This window comes from Alosa sapidissima, chromosome 8 (genome assembly GCF_018492685.1).
Source record: "Alosa sapidissima isolate fAloSap1 chromosome 8, fAloSap1.pri, whole genome shotgun sequence".
Classification (NCBI taxonomy): Eukaryota; Metazoa; Chordata; class Actinopteri; order Clupeiformes; family Clupeidae; genus Alosa; species Alosa sapidissima.
The window spans coordinates 37,835,388-37,854,166 of NC_055964.1; the positions used below are offsets into that span (position 1 = coordinate 37,835,388).

Consider the following 18,779-nt stretch of genomic DNA (forward strand, 5'->3'; position numbering starts at 1 on the left):
GCTATAGGCCTAGTTTGCAAGAAGGAGACATAAAGCGTGAGCATGCCACACTATCCACAGCTGTGGTAGCGGGGGTAGGAGGATTACTGTTAGCGGAGGATTTATATAAAATTCTTCAACAGAAGGCCTGCTTCGAATGCAGGCTTGTGGTTTGCGCAGCCTACAGTAAGTAGGTCTAGTGAGTTAGGAGTCCTCTAGACTTCTTTTCAGCTATCTCAGAGGTGGAAAGTTGCGTTCGTTGGGGGCAGGGCCGGGTTAACAATTCATAGACCCTTGGGAACAAATGTCTGATGGCCCCCCCTGCCCCCCAGCCAACGTGAATCGGGCGGTCAGTTTATAGGCCTATCGTGAAGATTTGTATTACCATTTAAGGCACGAGCGCATCTGTGAGGCCAAGCCTCACCAAGTAGCCCGTTTATTTACAACTAACATTACATTTAATTAAACTGCTTAGGCTATGCCGAAATAGTTTCAACATTTTGAATATCAGTGTCAGGTGAATTAGGAAATGCCTTATGGCTGAAAGCTGCTTGGGATCCCCCCTGTCAAGCAATAACCATACAAAAACTTAAAAACAGATGACATGATGCGCATCACTGACATAATGCGCAAATAATATAGCCTAGATATTCCAATATATTCAAATACATGTGTTTATTTTAGAGGGGATATTCGAACGTCATTTTTGAGCAATTTTGACAGCCCTAGTCCACTGTAGGCTACGCCAATCGTCTATTAACACCTTCCACTAACCCCGGTGAGTGGGGGTCGCTATAATGCGTGTGAAATAGCACCATTGAGTAGCCTATGCGAAATAGCCTTAAAATCGTTCCGGTGTTGTGTGCCGTCTGGTTTCTCCACCTACTGGTTTCCTTGCGCGTGCATGCGCTGCAGCAGTTGTCAGACATTCACAAACAAGTTGTTTTAGGCGGTTTGAAGTCGCTTTTCATACGCCATCAGCGCTCGGCTACATTACAGCCACTCGGACAAAAGACATGTAAAAAATATATGTTTTGAAAACTAGCATTAAACTGGATTCGATCCCGCAAAAGCAACACACGCGTGACTCTCCATCCTGATTCCTTACTCTTTGAGCCAACTAATATGTTACGCAAATCAATTAACTATTGTAGGCTACCATTAATTAATAATGTAGGCAACACCCAGGTAACATGTTGTCCAGGCTATCTGAAACAAGGGGTTGCCTCTCATCTACAACAACTGGTTACGTTGGGCTGCTACAGTCGTCAGTGCACTGTGCACAATAGGCCTATGCTACACTTTGTGGTTGATCAACTAAAAATAAAAGATGTATTTGGTGATGACGTTATTGTAGGCCTAGTAGACAAGTTTTAAATACCTTGGTGTCCACATTACTGAAGACTTAACATGGACTGTTAACACTCAATATGTTCTGAAGAAGTCCAGACAACGACTCTACTTCCTTCGTCAGCTAAGGAAATTCAAAGTTTCTACATCCATCATGAAGGCCTTCTACACTTCAGCGGTTGAGAGTGTTCTAACTGGTAGCATCATCACCTGGTATGGGAACTCCACAGTTAGAGATTGTAGTACTCTGCAGAGAGTAGTGCGCTCAGCTGAACGTACTATAAGAACTCAACTCCCTGCTCTACAAGATATCTATTCCAGAAGAGTACTCCTAAGAGCCCAAAAGATTCTGAAGGACTCTTCTCATCCTAACAATGGATTATTCCTACCGCTGAAATCAAGAAGACGCCTATGTAGTCACAAAGCCAGAACTGAGAGACTCAGGAGAAGTTTTTATCCCCAGGCCATCCGAACTCTGAACTCACACTATACTGACTTTGCACACATTCACTCCTCAGCACTCTCAAACATTTCCCAACTCTGAACTCACACTATACTGACTTTGCACTCATTCACTCCTCAGCACTCATGACCCCCCCCCCCCCCCACACACACACACCCACACACACCTACAAGACTTTTAGCACTTTTACATCCCTCTCCCTATGCTACAGACCTTTTATTTATTTTCTTATTTCATCACACGTCAAAACACACACACACACACACACACACACACACACACACACACACACACACACACACACATCTGACTTTCTCCAACTTTTGCACACTTTTTATTTATTATTTTTGATTTCTCCTCCATCTACCCATGTCCTTGATTGCCTAGCCTTTCTGCCCCCCCACCCCCCACCCCACCCCCATCCCCAACACACACACTTACATCATCACTGTCATCACTTCACATACATACAGCACTCCTCTACATACTTGCTGCACACTGCCCCCCCCCCCCCCCCCCCACATACACAGCACATTGTCTTCAGGATCTTCTCCAACACACATCCTCTACATACTTACAGCACACTGCCCCCACCTACCCACACACACACACTACACACACACACACACACAGTCACTGCCCCACTCCCCTCCCGCCCACACACACATCTTCACTGTCATCACTCACATACATTACATACAGTACTCTGCTTGCAATAGTAAGTCCCTGACCCCCCCCCCCCAACACACACACTTACATCATCACTGTCATCACTTCACATACATACAGCACACTGCTTGCTACAGTAAGCCTCCTCTACATACTTGCTGCACACTGCCCCCCCTCCCTACATACACAGCACATTGTCTTCAGGATCTTCTCCAACACACATCCTCTACATACTTACAGCACACTGCCCCCACCTACCCACCTACACACTACACACACACACACACACAGTCACTGCCCCACTCCCCTCCCGCCCACACACACATCTTCACTGTCATCACTCAAATACATTACATACAGTACTCTGCTTGCAATAGTAAGTCCCTGCCCCCCCCCCCCCCCCCCCTACATACACAGCACATTATTTCATCAGGAAGCTTCTCCAACACACATCCCCAACATACTTACAGCACACTGCCCCCCCCCCCCCCCCCCAAATACACAGCACATTGTCTCATGAGGAAGCTTCTCCAACACACATATTGCACACTGCCCTCTCCCCACATACACAGCACACTATCCCATCTCCCCTGTCATCCCCCCAACACACACACCAAGACCCCTGGCAGTTGGGTTAGCCCCTTGAGCCGTGGATCTGCCCAAGGTTTCTTCCTTGGTAAGGGAGTTTTTCCTTGCCCCTGTTGCTCTTGGGTGCTCCTTGTTGGTGCCCCCCACCCAATCCCCCCCCATTAATGCACAAATAGGCTGACACCAGACATAATTTCACTGCATTTCTTACTTCCAGTAACTATATGCATGTGACAATAAACTTCCTTGTATCCTTGTATCCTTGTATCCTTGTAGACCTAAATTCTGAGAAATGAAATGGTACGAGAAACGATCTACATAGCGCACCAGACCGCGATGTCTTCAAGGGTTGAATGAAGGGAGTTTGCAAAAATTAGTGTATTTTTCAAGTCAATAAACATTCTTAATTTTCGAATGTCTTTGTCAGGGAACATCTGACTTTTAAAAACCATAGGCCTGGTAGTCGCTCAGACAAGGAGTTATAAGATAAAGGCAATACCATTTGTGTCACCTAATGCAGTTCAGTGAATTAGCAAGATACCATCAGAAGGCAACAATCATAAGGCACAGTGCGCGCGCTCTCTCTCCTGCGCATGAAGCTGTCTGCGTGTTGTAGGCTAGATTTGCGTGAGTTCTTTCTATCTGCTTACTTTTGTGAGTTGCGACCACCTAGGCTATGTTATAGACGTTCTATGAGGTACCAGTGTTTAGCTGTGTCACAAAACAATAAGCTTTGTCAGACTACTTTTAAAATGATATTCAGGGCTATATACATTTTAAACATTCGGGGCTGAAGACCCGACAAAGCCTTGCGTTAATTCTTCAGGTGGGAAGTGTCAGGAATTTTCATACGAGACGCTCTCATTGGTGGTTAGTATATGAAGTAGGGAATTGACAGCAACATATCCAATCACATTATGAGAGATGCTGAATTTAACATAAACTGCGATGTTTGATTTTAAATTAATGTAAATTTAGCCGGGACTGTAAGCTGGCACACGTGGGTGCTCGATGTTTTCAGTGGGTGCCCGAGAGACAGAGCACCCACGGTATCGGCGCCTATGACAAGCGTATCTTGCGGTTGCATCCTTTACAAACAAACATGCAATGTGAACGTCTGGGATTGGGAAGAGCACTAAATGCTCTTCTGAATAAGCACAAAGTCAAACCTTTAAATGAAAAACACTCTTTAATAATCAAAAAAATAAACCGCTAATGAAGTAAACTTGTGACCATCAAAAATCGTTTATCGCCTGTAACTCCGTGATAACAGGACATAACAGGAAGGCATTTGGCTGAGCAACGGAGGTTAATATGCTCTATATTTTGTCCAAATGATGTCTGTCTATCATCGTTGCACTCGGAGAAAACCAGAATGTTTTTTTGTCCTTTCATTTGTCCTGCGTTTCTTCTACGGCTGCAAACGGGATTCACTCGCAGTTAACCAAATATTTCTTTATTAGGGCAGGGCAGCCATATTTCTGGCTATTAAATTATTTCTAAACCAGTCTGCTAAAGTCTGTAGTGAAGTCTGTGTAGGGTTTTCCAGGCTCCATTTCTTTTTACGAGACACCCTGCTCACTTGAGCCATCTACCGGTTGTTTGGGTTGTTGCAGCGTCACACTGGGAAAATACAAATTAAAGTCGCGTGATACCGCGTGATCCCACGCGCGGACCGCGAGTGAAGCTGGCCAAGTCGAAGCACTGCCCACTGTATGGGCAGAAATAAGTTCTGAAAAATAGTGTGATCTTGCGTTCTTAACCATGCTGTTGTATTGTGATAATAAATCTTTTGTCATAATTTGACATTTTAGATACATCATGTACACACTGTTGCTCAAAAACTAAAGCTCTTCTGTCTTTCATGGGCCTCTATGTATATTTCCATACAAGTGTGAAAGTCATCTACAGAGAGAAGTTGAAATACCCGGTAAACATGTAGTAAGCGATATTGAAACCAAAAAGTAGTGATTTTCCCAAGTAATGTGCTGTTGTGGATACGATATTTTACAGCCAACAAGAAAAAAGAAGCAAAATTTGTGCCTTCAGAAATTCCTTAGGAACGTTTAGGAATGTTTGTTTCGAAAATGTGTGTAAACAGTTGTAAAAAACTGTAATAGGCCTATAGACCCTTTCAACTGTCTAAAGGCATTTCCGGAGGCACAGAAAACAACATTGAGCTAATGGTAACTTGGGCACAAAAGACAAGTTTTACGTAAAGTCAACTTTTTGTAGAACATTACGCTAAAGTCCAATCAATTTTAATTTCAAGGTATCTGCATTGGTTCTGAACATTTCAACCATAAATGCTCTAGGAACGGATTGAAAGGGTCTATACATATATAGGCCTGTACTAAGGCAATGATCGGATCGTGTTCAGTAAATAAATTTTACTGTTTGTACATTGAGGACTGAGGGCCAGATGTACGTACATTTGCGAACATAACGTTATCAGCGTCATGGACAAACCGCAGATTGCGAACGCTGACAGACCCAAGTTTCCGTCATATTTATCAATCGTTCAATCCTTGGTGTAAACTGCGCCTTTCTCTGCTTCTCTTCGCCCATAAACGCAATTTACGAACGTCCACAACTGAATGGAAGAGCCTACAAGCACAGTTGAATGAAGTTAACTGATGACAACATTAAAAAGAATCAAACATTTAGCGATCATGAAATAATACCATAGAGGATAAGATGTAAACAAGCAGGGAGATAATGAAGATCAGTAGTTCTACTCAAACTATTTGCTCGTAGGCTATGGAAGATTGGTCAAATCTAGTAAGTAGGAAAGTTTAAGTGGATGATGTGTAACTGAAAGTAAGACATTCGAAAGGCCAACAATGTTAGTGTTGCTTTTGATACATGGCTCCGAACCGGTTCAAGGAACGAAAACGAAAACCGAAAACGAACGGAATTTTACGTAATTTTACGAGGAGCGGAAACGGAAACGAAAACAAAACTGTTCCGGAACAGAAACGTTATTCTGAAATCCACAAAACCGGTTAATAACGTTTTTTTTTTTCGTTCTCTATATATTTTATAAAATTTCACAAAAGCATATCCTATGTCAGGGAGACTATTTCCGGTTGTGCGAAAAACAAGCCCGCATCTACACTGTTAATGTGAGCTAACAAGCCGCTATGTAGCCAACTACTGTAGTACTGTACTGATTTCTGCAGTTTGAAAAAAAAAGGAATAAATGGACCTTTGGTCCAAATGTGTATATTTTGTCTTGCTGTTGTAATGTAACCTATCCGTCTGCCACTTCGGATCTTAGGCCAGCTCGTAGCGTAGGCTACTGAAACTGATTTGGAAATTGTTTGTAGCCTATATGCGTAATAGCCTATTTTGCCTGTCCACGCCTTGTCGTTTTAAAGTCGGGATTTGAAATGTTTGCGCAATTATAGCCTTAGTTAAACGGGAAATTTGAGATAGGCCTTGTCAGCAACAGACAGATTTGTTTATAAACAGGATTGGAATTATAGCGCAAGTCTTTGAAGATCTCCATATGGATAAAACTAGAAATTATTTATAGGCATAGGCAGGCTTGGAATTTCACCATTCTGGGGGCAAGGCCACTTGGCCTTCAGTTGGGCATATTTGGTGGGGGGCACAAAGGCCACATGTCAGGGCACCAAGGCCAAAGTTAACTATAGCATATAAAAATGATCAAAGTTGTATTTAGCCTATTCACTGCAGTAGCCCTGCATCACTGTATGAAACATGACAAAACCATGAAAAATGACATATTACATAGAACTGTAAATCATCTGATCATCTAATATTTACAGATATCTAGGCTACATATAACAGTTATTTTATATTTGGCCTGCTATGAAATCATGTATTGAACAATTTAAGCACAGCTCAACTTTAAGAAACTCAAATAGCCTAGATGCATGCTTAGCATTTTGTGATCATTAAGGCTACTTTCACAAACTGTTAGTCAGCTGTCCTCTGATTTACCAATATCTAGGCGATATTTGTAACATTTATTTTGTATTTGGCCCATTATGAAATCATGTGGAACAATTTAAACACATTGTAAAACTTAAAGCCCAAATTTGGAGACATCCATGCATGTCGAAATTTACTGCAAATTCGAAACTGGATTACTCTGGAACAGCTAACTGTACAGGGGACTGTTTTACACCTTTGTGTTCGGTAAGGTCTGCTGTTTATTCTTATATATGGTTTGTCATGTGTTAAAAGAAGAGTTCGTGAAGTATTCCACCGATATGAATGGGTAGGGAGATCATGGATGCAAAACCTTCAGTAGAATGTATGATCAAATTGAATTATATTATTTACTTTTATCGCGAACCGTTCAACACAGCAATTATCGGCTAACATCGTTTAAAAGCTGAGAAAAAGCTCTTTCATGTGATACTTGTGATGTCTGTGTGATGATGAGTAGGCTACTTCCCGAGTAGTTAAACTGAGAAGAATGGGTGAATTTGGACGCACTTTCTTTCTTGCACTGTCACTTTCTCCACTGCGTAAAATACTAAATTAATTTGCGCTGTGAATGCTAAGATTATTTTGACAGGCCACAGGCTAAATAAAAATCGCTATTAGTAGGACGCAAAGCAGAATATTGAAAGAAGGGGGCACCAAGGCCACCGTGGCCTGTAAACCTCTGATTTTCAAAGGGGCATCACGGCCAACGCAAGGGGCTACGTCGTGGCCGCCGTGAAATTCCTACCCTGGGCATAGGTTAGGCCTACAGTAAGTCTGTAGGCTATGGGATGGATAGCCCATCTGAATGTTTTTGGATGCCGCCTGTGATTTATTATTTTTGGGCATAGCTATGGTATAGGCTAAATCAAGGGGAAATAATGAGTAGCCTACGTCTATTCTAAGGTAAAGTCCACAAAAATAGACTTGATAGGCCCGCCAAACACTGCCAGAACGAACAATATTTTGCGTTCCGAACTGGTTCAGGACCCATATGTTGGTGGCGGAACGCATGCAAGAATGAAACCGTTAAACATAGGCCTACCTGAACCGTTCGGAACGGAACGTTTGAAAAATAATTTTGTTTTCAAGCCCTGTTTTGATAGTACAAAGACTTGCAAAACTGGTGCTCTAAATAGCAATTCTGTTGAAAGGTTCTATTATTGACGCATTGAACCTCAATTTGGATTAACACCTGCTTTTACAAGGCGGAAGTATTTAGGTGCAGAATAGACGTGCGCTTTCAGGAGCAGTCTTTGTACATACCATGGAATACATTATTAGGCGCTCTTTACTCTTCCCCTCCCATCTTTTTACGCTAAACTCCCACTTTCCCCTGGATCCTCCCATGAATGCATACGCATGACATGAAACCCGCAATCTGCCACTTTCAGCTCCCGCAATGATTTTACACGCACGTTGGGAAACAAACACGCCTGAAGTGGGCGCAAAAGCGTTAGTACATCTGGCCCTGAGAGACACACACACACACACACAAATATACAAATATACGCCTGAAGTGGGCGCAAAAGCGTTAGTACATCTGGCCCTGAGTGTGAATAAGTGGCAAATAAGAGTGCCATTTTGATAGGTTGTGTTTGAAAAATGAAATGAAGTTACTTCTTGTTTGATTTTTGTGTGTTAGCTAAAAAATTGTGTGTGGTGTTTTGCAAAATGTGTTTAAGAAAATTGTGTCAAACACTGAGAATTACTGTATGGTTTTGCTGACTTGGTGTGGGGTTATGGTGTTTGAAAGACATGTTTAGAAAATTGTGTGACAAGAAAAAAAATAGTGTGTAAGCAGTTGAAAAAAAATGTAGTGTAATGTAATGGATCGTTGTGGTTGGTTGGTTGTTTGATTAATGTAGCATAATGGATGTTTGTGGTTGGCTGGTTGGCTGATGATTGATTAATGTAACATAATGGATGTTTGTGGTTGGCTGGTTGTCTGATGGTTAATGTAACGTTCTGGTAACTGACTCTCCTCCACAGATGCAGAATGGCCTCGAGACTCTCATCTCTGATTACGAAGTTGACGGGGACAAAGTCATCATCCAACTGGACTCGGTACTCATCATTTCATCACTGAGATTAGTTTTTGCACTTTGTTACTTACGCACTTTTTGCAAATTTAGCTCATTATGTTTACACTCTACAAACAAGAGAAGTGGGGAGTAAAGGGGCAAGTACAACATTGCAATGAACAGATACAGTCAGGGTGTACAGATACGCAATTAGCCTAGTTGCACCAGTCAGGGTGTACAGATACGCAATTAGCCTAGTTGCATCAGTCAGGGTGTACAGTAATGGTTCCTCTAGTGTTCAGGGTGTACAGTAATGGTTCCTGTAGTGTTCAGTAAGGGTGTACAGATACGCAATTAGCCTAGTTGCATCAGTCAGGGTGTACAGTAATGGTTCCTCTAGTGTTCAGGGTGTACAGTAATGGTTCCTCTAGTGTTCAGTCAGGGTGTACAGTAATGGTTCCTGTAGTGTTCAGTAAGGGTGTACAGTAATGGTTCCTGTAGTGTTCAGTAAGGGTGTACAGTAATAGTTCCTCTAGTGTTCAGGGTGTACAGTAATGGTTCCTGTAGTGTACAGTAATGTTTCCTGTAGTGTTCAGTAAGGGTGTACAGTAATAGTTCCTCTAGTGTTCAGGGTGTACAGTAATGGTTCCTGTAGTGTTCAGTAAGGGTGTACAGTAATGGTTCCTGTAGTGTTCAGGGTGTACAGTAATGGTTCCTCTAGTGTTCAGTAAGGGTGTACAGTAATAGTTCCTCTAGTGTTCAGGGTGTACAGTAATGGTTCCTATAGTGTTCAGTAAGGGTGTACAGTAATAGTTCCTCTAGTGTTCAGGGTGTACAGTAATGGTTCCTGTAGTGTTCAGTAAGGGTGTACAGTAATGGTTCCTGTAGTGTTCAGTAAGGGTGTACAGTAATGGTTCCTGTAGTGTTCAGGTGTACAGTAATGGTTCCTCTAGTGTTCAGGGTGTACAGTAATGGTTCCTGTAGTGTTCAGGGTGTACAGTAATGGTTCCTGTAGTGTTCAGTAAGGGTGTACAGTAATAGTTCCTCTAGTGTTCAGGGTGTACAGTAATGGTTCCTGTAGTGTTCAGTAAGGGTGTACAGTAATGGTTCCTGTAGTGTTCAGGGTACAGTAATGGTTCCTCTAGTGTTCAGGGTACAGTAATGGTTCCTGTGACTCCTCTCAGGTGCCCTCGGCCGCACCATACTGCGTGGGATTCCGCGTTCAGGAGCTTTTCAACACGGGCATGACCAGCGGCTCCCTGTTCAGAGTGTACGAGTACCACGACCCAGGTATGCCAACCATGCCAACCACGACCCAGGTATGCCAACCATGCCAACCACGACCCAGGTATGCCAACCAGGCCAATATAACCCCAGTGTGACCCAGGTATGTCCGCCAGGCCAATATACAGTGGGCAGTGCTTCGACTTGGCCAGCTTCCCTCACGGTCCGCGCGCGGCATCACGCGGCATCACGTGACTTTAATTTGTATTTTGGCAGTGACGCTGCAACGATGCTGCAACAACCGGCAGAGGTCTCAAGTGAGCAGGGTGTCTCGTAAAAAGAAATGGAGCTGGAAAACCCTACACAGACTTCACTACAGACTTTAGCAGACTGGTTTAGAAATAATTTAATAGCCAGAAATATGCCTGCCCTGCCCTAATAAAGAAATATTTGGTTAACGGCGAGTGAATCCCGTTTGCAGCCGTAGAAGAAATGCAAAACAAATTAAACATTCTGGTTTTCTCCGAGTGCAACGATGATAGACAGACATCATTTGGACATCATTTGGACAAAAATCGTGCTTATTCAGAAGAGCATTTAGTGCTCTCCCCAATCCCAGACGTTCACATTGCATGTTTGTTGGATACAACCGCGAGATACGCTCGTCATAGGCGCCGATACCGTGGGTGCTCCGTCTCTCTGGCACCCACTGAAAACATCGGGCACCCACGTGTGCCAGCTTACAGTCCCGGCTAAATTTACATTCATTTAAAATCAAACATCGCAGTTTATGTTAAATTCAGCATCTCTCATAATGTGATTGGATATGTTGCTGTCAATTCCCTACTCCATATACTAACCACCAATGAGAGCGTCTCTCGTATGAAAATTCCTGTCACTTCCCACCTGAAGAATTAACGCAAGGCTTTGTTAGGGCTGTCAAAATTGCTCAAAAATGACGTTCGAATATCCCCTCTAAAATAAACACATGTATTCGAATATATTGGAATATCTAGGCTATATTATTTGCGCATTATGTCAGTGACGCGCATCATGTCATCTGTTTTTAACTTTTTGTATGGTTATTGCTTGACAGGAGGCATCCCAAGCAGCTTTCAGCCATAAGGCATTTCCTAAATCACCCGACAGTGATATTCAAAATGTTGAAACTATTTCGGCATAGCCTATAAGCAGTTTAATTAAATGTAATGTTAGTTGTAAACAAACGGGCTACTTGGTGAGGCTTGGCCTCACAGATGCGCTCGTGCCTTAAATGGGCCTATTAACTGACCGCCCGATTCACGATTCACGAACTGTCGTACTTACATAGTACTGTAGGTTTGGACCATGATAGTTTCCAAACGTCAGTAGTCTGGACTAAGGTGGTTAATGACGTTTAGTAGCACGTGAACGGGCACCTGCACATACTTCTGTGGCGCATTGCGTTAAGGCCGGCAGATGACAGCCGCCGTTGCACAGCAGTTACCAGTCCCCTGTCCAAGAGTTCCAATCTGGGTTAAGATTTTGACAACAATATTGACATCGTTGTTTACCTAAGTTTATCTTTTGTGCAGATCATATTATCAAAATCAGAATCAGCCTTCTTGGCTTGGTTTGCGTAAACTAACAAGGACCCCCCCCCCCCCCCCCCCCCCCTCCATGAAAATCAAAGGCTACATATTCTCAGCTGACTCGTCAAAAAGTGCGCACCACCTTATTATTATCTGCAGGTGTGTGACTTTTACTTACGTGCACATGGCTGCAAATTGACTTTTAATTTATGTATTTTCTGCCTTGGGCATCTGGCGTCAGTGACGTCTTTGACATGAAGATCCCTGGAACTATGCTTCTACTAGCATTCTACCACAGGTCGAGAGGTGTAGTTGTAACTACACAACTTTACGATAGTGGTTGCGAACGTTCGTTGCTAGTATGGTTTTGGGAAACACTAACGTAGTATAACGATGCATTGGACTATGTAAGTTCCAAATATGAATGTAATTCTGCGGCATAAAGCAGATGTATTTGTTTATTGTACAGAAAAATAAAAATGGCATGTCAAACAGTCAATTGACTTCAAACTGATTTCGATTTTCGTTACCACCGTGTAGTCAAGCCTTAAGCCATACCCAAGTCGCCTAAATCGAGGTAAATCGAGCTTTTTCAGAAGGGGCGGCAGGCAGAGCGATGTACAGTGGCAGAGCGACGCACAGTGGCTGAAAGTGGTACTAAAGCTTCACGCAGCTTCACGCCTCGTAATGCGCGACTGAAGTGGCCATTTGAAAGCGATTCCCACTGTAACCCCCGTGTGTCTGTGTTTGGGGGTATGAGTGGGTCAGGCTGTGGAGGGTTATTCTTAGCCTGCGAAGTGAAGTGCATAGCCAATGAGATTAATGTTGTGCATAGCCAATGAGATTAATCGGAGTGGTTATCCTTTTCTCCCAGTTTACATACCTTTATAAAAGTCACCTGTCCTAATCCCTGTACCATAAATGTGATGATAATGAGCAGGTTTAGTGTGGAGTTGTGTAGTGAATCCCGCTGTCTGACTGTCTGTCTCCCACAGAGAGCTGTTCTAATGATAATGAGTGTAGTGTGTTGGTTTAGTGTGGAGTTGTGCAGTCCCGCTGTAGTGTGTTGGTTTAGTGTGGAGTTGTGTCTGTCTCTCACAGAGAGCTGTTCTAATGATAATGAGTGTAGTGTGTTGGTTTAGTTTGGAGTTGTCTCTGTCTCTCACAGAGAGCTGTTCTAATGATAATGAGTGTAGTGTGTTGGTTTAGTGTGGAGTTGTGTCTGTCTCCCACAGAGAGCTCGTGCTCTAAGGTCTACCACCCACAGGAGCGCAAACTACTGAGGCTGTGTGAAAAGGAACAGTGCCACTGCATGGCAGGTACACAAGCACACACTCTTCTCTCTCTCTCTCTCACACACACACACACACACACTCTTTTTCTCTCTCTCACACACACACACACACACTCTTTTTCTCTCTTTCTCTCTCTCTCACACACACACACTTCTCTCTCTCTCTCTCTCTCTATGGTCATAGATCCCATGTTGTTTGTGTGTTTAGCGGAATGCTGCATGTTGTTTGTGTGTTTAGCGGAATGCTGCATGTTGTTTGTGTTGTTTGTGTGTTTAGCGGAATGCTGCATGTTGTTTGTGTGTTTAGCGGAATGCTGCATGTGATCCATGTTGTTTGTGTTGTTTGTGTGTTTAGCTGCATGTGATCCATGTTGTTTGTGTTGTTTGTGTGTTTAGCGGAATACTGCATGTTGTTTGTGTGTTTAGCGGAATGCTGCATGTGATCCATGTTGTTTGTGTGTTTAGCGGAATGCTGCATGTTGTTTGTGTGTTTAGCGGAATACTGCATGTTGTTTGTGTGTGTAGCGGAATGCTGCATGTTGTTTGTGTGTGTAGCGGAATGCTGCACGTGATCCATGTTGTTTGTGTTGTGTGTGTGTAGCGGAATACTGCATGTGATCCATGTTGTTTGTGGTGTTTGTGTGTTTAGCGGAATGCTGCATGTTGTTTGTGTGTTTAGCGGAATACTGCATGTGATCCATGTTGTATGTGTTGTTTGTGTGTGTTTAGCGGAATGCTGCATGTGATCCATGTTGTTTGTGTTGTGTGTGTGTAGCGGAATGCTGCACCTTCAGATCCACTCTGGACACTGATCAGATCAACGCTGACTCCCTGCAGAAGGACATGTGCAAGGACAGGGTCAAATATGGTAACATGTGACATCTAACTCATGCAAATATGGTAACATGTGACATCTAACTCATGCATGGATGCTGTTATCACATGTATTGTTGTTATTGAAGTTATTCTTGTTGTTCTAATCTAAATCTCTTGTTCCCTATCCAGCGTTTAAGGTCATTGTTGAGTCGAATGAAGCCGAGGGAGATTTTGTGACATACAAAGCGAAAGTACAGGATGTCTTCAAAAAAGGTAAGACTGAAGATACAGAGAGACTGAAGATGTGATCTAGGCTGGTATCTGCTCCTAGTACAGATGTGATCTAGGCTGGTATCTGCTCCTAGTCCAGATGTGATCTAGGCTGGTATCTGCTCCTAGTCCAGATGTGATCTAGGCTGGTATCTGCTCCTAGTCCAAACACGATCTAAGCTGGTGTCTGCCCAGTATTTGCCCTAGTCCAGATAGGATAGTATTTGCCCTAGTCCAGATAGGTTAGTATTTGCCTTAGTCCAGATAGGTTAGTATTTGCCCTAGTCCAGATAGGATAGTATTTGCTTTGCCCTAGTCCAGATAGGATAGTATTTGCCCTAGTCCAGATAGGATAGTATTTGCTTTGCCCTAGTCCAGATAGGATAGTATTTGCCCTAGTCCAGATGTGATCTAGGATAGTATTTGCCCTAGTCCAGATGTGATCTCGGCTGGTATCTGCCCTAGTCCAGATGTGATCTAGGATAGTATTTGCCCTAGTCCAGATGTGATCTAGGCTGGTATCTGCTCCTAGTCCAGATGTGATCTAGGCTGGTATCTGTTCCTAGTCCAGATGTGATCTAGGCTGGTATCTGCTCCTAGTCCAGATGTGATCTAGGCTGGTATCTGCTCCTAGTCCAAACACGATCTAAGCTGGTGTCTGCCCAGTATTTGCCCTAGTCCAGATAGGATAGTATTTGCCTTAGTCCAGATAGGTTAGTATTTGCCCTAGTCCAGATAGGATAGTATTTGCTTTGCCCTAGTCCAGATAGGATAGTATTTGCCCTAGTCCAGATAGGATAGTATTTGCTTTGCCCTAGTCCAGATAGGATAGTATTTGCCCTAGTCCAGATGTGATCTAGGATAGTATTTGCCCTAGTCCAGATGTGATCTCGGCTGGTATCTGCCCTAGTCCAGATGTGATCTAGGATAGTATTTGCCCTAGTCCAGATGTGATCTCGGCTGGTATCTGCCCTAGTCCAGATGTGATCTAGGATAGTATTTGCCCTAGTCCAGATGTGATCTCGGCTGGTATTTGCCCTAGTCCAGATGTGATCTCGGATAGTATTTGCCCTAGTCCAGATGTGATCTCGGCTGGTATCTGCCCTAGTCCAGATGTGATCTCGGATAGTATTTGCCCTAGTCCAGATGTGATCTCGGCTGGTATCTGCCCTAGTCCAGATGTGATCTCGGCTGGTATCTGCCCTTCTCATAGGGGCAGAGGACGTAAAGATCAGCTCAGAGGTGGAGTTTGTGAAGAAGGCCACGTGCAGCTCCACACGGGTGGAGGCAGGACAGCAGTACCTGGTGATGGGGGCGGAGATCATGCAGATACGGCAGCACCGCTCCTACAGGTCAGTGCACACCACAGGCTACAGGTCAGTCCACACTACAGGCTACTATACAGGCTACACTACAGGCTACACTAGACCAGTCCACACCACAGGCTACAGGTCAGTCCACACTACAGACTACTATACAGGCTACAGGTCAGTCCACACTACACCACAGGCTACTATACAGGCTACAGGTCAATCTACACCACAGGCTACTATACAGGGTACACTACAGGCTACACTAGACCAGTCCACACCACAGACTACACTATAGGCTACACTACAGGCTACAGGTCAATCTACACTACAGGCTACTATACAGGCTACAGGTCAATCTACACTACAGGCTACTATACAGGGTACACTACAGGCTACACTAGACCAGTCCACACCAGACCAGTCCACACCACAGGCTACAGGTCAGTCCACACTACAGACTACTATACAGGCTACACTAGACCAGTCCACACCACAGGCTACAGGTCAGTCCACACTACAGACTACTATACAGGCTACAGGTCAGTCCACACTACACCACAGGCTACTATACAGGCTACAGGTCAATCTACACCACAGGCTACTATACAGGGTACACTACAGGCTACACTAGACCAGTCCACACCACAGACTACACTATAGGCTACAGGTCAGTCCACACTACAGGCTACTATACAGGCTACAGGTCAATCTACACCACAGGCTACTATACAGGGTACACTACAGGCTACACTAGACCAGTCCACACCACAGACTACACTATAGGCTACACTACAGGCTACAGGTCAGTCCACACTACAGGCTACTATACAGGCTACAGGTCAGTCTACACCACAGGCTACTATGCAGGCTACTATACAGGCTACACTACAGGCTACACTAGACCAGTCCACACCACAGGCTACAGATCAGTCAACACCACAGGCTACTATACAGGCTACAGGTCAGTCAACAACACACGCTACACTATAGGCTACAGATCAGTCAACACCACAGACTACACTAGACCAGTCAACACCACAGACTACACTATAGGCTACAGACCAGTCAATACCACAGGCTACAGGCTAGTCAATACCACAGGCTACAGGCTAGTCAATACCACAGGCTAGTCAATACCACAGGCTACAGGCTAGTCAATACCACACGCTACAGACCAGTCAATACCACAGGCTACAGGCTAGTCAATACCACAGGCTACAGGCTAGTCAATACCACAGGCTACAGGCTAGTCAATACCACAGGCTAGTCAATACCACAGGCTACAGACCAGTCAATACCACAGGCTACAGACCAGTCAATACCACAGGCTACAGGACAGTCAATACCACAGGCTAGTCAATACCACAGGCTACAGACCAGTCAATACCACAGGCTACAGGCTAGTCAATACCACAGGCTACAGGCTAGTCAATACCACAGGCTAGTCAATACCACAGGCTACAGACCAGTCAATACCACAGGCTACAGACCAGTCAATACCACAGGCTACAGGCTAGTCAATACCACAGGCTACAGACCAGTCAATACCACAGGCTACAGGACAGTCAATACCACAGGCTAGTCAATACCACAGGCTACAGGCTAGTCAATACCACAGGCTAGTCAATACCACAGGCTACAGACCAGTCAATACCACAGGCTACAGACCAGTCAATACCACAGGCTACAGGACAGTCAATACCACAGGCTAGTCAATACCACAGGCTACAGGCTAGTCAATACCACAGGCTACAGGCTAGTCAATACCACAGGCTACAGGCTAGTCAATACCACAGGCTACAGGCTAGTCAATACCACAGGCTACAGACCAGTCAATACCACAGGCTACAGACCAGTCAATACCACAGGCTACAGACCAGTCAATACCACAGGCTACAGGACAGTCAATACCACAGGCTAGTCAATACCACAGGCTACAGGCTAGTCAATACCACAGGCTAGTCAATACCACAGGCTACAGGCTAGTCAATACCACAGGCTAGTCAATACCACAGGCTACAGGCTAGTCAATACCACAGGCTACAGGCTAGTCAATACCACAGGCTACAGGCTAGTCAATACCACAGGCTACAGACCAGTCAATACCACAGGCTACAGGCTAGTCAATACCACAGGCTACAGGCTAGTCAATACCACAGGCTAGTCAATACCACAGGCTACAGGCTAGTCAATACCACTGGTGGAAGAGTGGAAGCACAAAATGGCAGTTGTTATAGTATAGTATATGTAATATTAGGTATAGTAAAGTTATTGTTGTTATAGTATAGTACAGTATATGTAATATAAGAAATGGTGCAGTTGTTATAGTATAGTACAGTATATGTAATATAAGAAATGGTGCAGTTGTTATAGTATAGTATATGTAATATTAGGTATAGTAAAGTTATTGTTGTTATAGTATTGTACAGTATATGTAATATAAGAAATGGTGCAGTTGTTGTAGTATAGTATAGTATAGTATATGTGATATTAGGTATAGTAAAGTTATTGTTGTTATAGTATAGTACAGTATATGTAATATAAGAAATGGTGCAGTTGTTATAGTATAGTATAGTATAGTATATGTAATATTAGGTATAGTAAAGTTATTGTTGTTATAGTATAGTACAGTATATGTAATATAAGAAATGGTGCAGTTGTTATAGTATAGTATATGTAATATTAGAAATGGTGCAGTTGTTATAGTATAGTACAGTATATGTAATATAAGAAATGGTGCAGTTGTTATAGTATAGTATATGTAATATTAGGTATAGTAAAGTTATTGTTGTTATAGTATAGTACAGTATATGTAATATAAGAAATGGTGCAGTTGTTATAGTATAGTATATGTAATATTAGAAATGGTGCAGTTGTTATAGTATAGTATATGTAATATTAGAAATGGTGCAGGTTCATCAGTGGCTGGACTTTTTTGCAGATATAAGTTCCCACTGGACTCCCAGGCACAGGTGGACATATGGCCGGACAGAGCGACCTGCAAGGAGAGGGCCTGCACAAACTACCTCAGAGAGCTTGACAACTTCACAGATAACATTCTCATCGATGGTTGCTGAGGGAACCAAAGTCACCTGACCACCACAGAGCCAATGAGAGGACAGGGAGCCTGCAAAGCACCTGAAGAATGTAGATATACCCACTGTACTCACAAGTGTTTGGAAATGTACCTATGATACGCAGTGGAATGCAGTGATTGTTAACCTGTAAAAACAAATAAATACATTTACAGACAAAATA

General features: G+C 43.5%; 1 protein-coding gene across 3 annotated transcripts in view; it reads left to right on the forward strand.

The window, feature by feature from the left end:
* The window catches only part of c5 (complement component 5), a 98,543-nt gene extending 79,764 nt beyond the window's left edge, over positions 1–18,779 (forward strand). For all 3 annotated transcript variants that reach the window (XM_042102266.1, XM_042102267.1, XM_042102268.1), the window contains 7 exons: positions 9,002–9,076; positions 10,218–10,323; positions 13,064–13,147; positions 13,898–13,990; positions 14,128–14,211; positions 15,422–15,560; positions 18,463–18,779. In XM_042102266.1, the coding sequence (XP_041958200.1) occupies positions 9,002–9,076; positions 10,218–10,323; positions 13,064–13,147; positions 13,898–13,990; positions 14,128–14,211; positions 15,422–15,560; positions 18,463–18,598 (717 nt within the window). In that variant the 3' untranslated portion in view covers positions 18,599–18,779. The remainder of the gene's footprint in view (positions 1–9,001; positions 9,077–10,217; positions 10,324–13,063; positions 13,148–13,897; positions 13,991–14,127; positions 14,212–15,421; positions 15,561–18,462) is intronic.